The sequence below is a fragment of the Loa loa genome (assembly GCF_000183805.2).
Source record: "Loa loa unplaced genomic scaffold supercont3.535, whole genome shotgun sequence".
Classification (NCBI taxonomy): domain Eukaryota; kingdom Metazoa; phylum Nematoda; class Chromadorea; order Rhabditida; family Onchocercidae; genus Loa; species Loa loa.
In genome coordinates this window covers 27,397-28,869 of record NW_018108715.1, presented here as the reverse complement: position 1 = coordinate 28,869, position 1,473 = coordinate 27,397, and the positions used below count along the sequence as shown (strand labels likewise).

The 1,473-nt window shown below is 28.7% G+C and overlaps 1 protein-coding gene across 1 annotated transcript in view; it reads left to right on the top strand.

Annotated features, from left to right (window-relative positions):
• Positions 1-1,251: 1,251 nt before the first annotated feature.
• Positions 1,252-1,473, top strand: part of LOAG_18794 (leucine-rich repeat-containing protein 4B) — a gene marked incomplete at both ends in the record, with an annotated part of 6,152 nt that continues 5,930 nt past the window's right edge. Inside the window, one exon of the mRNA XM_020451456.1 lies at positions 1,252-1,441. Within this exon, the coding sequence (XP_020304758.1) occupies positions 1,252-1,441 (190 nt within the window). The remainder of the gene's footprint in view (positions 1,442-1,473) is intronic.

Below are 1,473 nucleotides of genomic sequence, written 5' to 3'. Positions count from 1 at the left end.
AAAATTTATTTAATGGTGATTAAATTGATTGGAAATTAGGAATAGAATTAAAAAAAAAAATTCAGTCTTAGATAAAAGCGCAACAAGTATAGAGCTAAAGACATGACATCTAATCTTGGACAAAAGCGCACTAAGTATAGAGCTAAAGATGTGACATTCAATCTTAGACAAAAGCGCACTAAGTATAGAGCTAAAGACATGATATCTAATCTTGGACAAAAGCGCACTAATATAGAGCTAAAGATGTGACATTCAATCTTAGACAAAAGCGCACTAAATATAGAGCTAAAGATGTGACATCTAATCTTGGATAAAAGCGCATAAAGTGGAAAATTATCCGGTTATTAAAAATGACGGAATTGATGAATGCATATATATATATGCTTAATAAAATTAGATAGATAGAAATTGTTGACATAAAATTATATATTGATTGAAAACAACTGAAAATTGAAAATGACCAGTTCTTTTTAAGAACAAAAAAGAAAAAAGGAGTGAGAGTTAAAGATGAGGTGACAACAACGAGACGAAATGAGCGGAATGTCGCCTCTTCAACCTATTTATTTTTCACTATGCCATAATACGTTCAATATAATTGAGAAGCTGTTGAAAATTTTATTTCTATTTCCGTTATATACCTTTTCACTATTGTGATTATTGATCTTTCGAAATTTTTTTATTTTTTCCCTTTGATATCAATCGATAAAAATCATTTTCCTTTTGATATCGATTGATAAAAATTATTTCCTTTCGATATCAATTGGTAGAAATTATTTTTCTTTTGATATTGTTGGAAAGAAGTTATTTTTCTCTTTAAATATTGATCGATAAAAGTTATCTTCTCTTCGATATCGATCAATAGAAATTATTTTTCCTTTCGATATTGATCGATAAAAGTTATCTTCTCTTCGATATCGATCAATAGAAATTATTTTCCTTTCGATATTGATCGATAAAAGTTTTTTAATAGTAATTAATTAACTAATCTTCTTTTTTGGTAATTAATAGCGTTTTAAATAATCGTTGCTATTATTTTGCTCTTGAAGACTTTTTTATTTCGTTTCATTTTCAGCTCTTTCAAATAAACCTGATTAATTTTTCATCGGGAAAAATTTTTGTCGAGAATTTCAATTTCAACCTGCGGTGACAGCTTGTGATGTTCAAAATTTTGAACTGGTGGTATTACACCATTAGACAATGATGTCACATATTGGAAAAATTATTGATATCATCTGTATCATAATTATCACAATGCCTCAGCTGTTGTTATCAATGTGTCCAAAAGAATGCATATGTATATCTGAGGAGCAAAAAGTGACACGTTGTGATAATGCAGCACTTAATGATATCCCAGCTTTATTGGATCCACGAATTACATCATTAAGTATGGTGAATTGTACATTGAAACGATTGGATCCTGATGTTCTGGAATTATATCCTGGTTAGATGATATTTTTTGATTGCATTATTTTC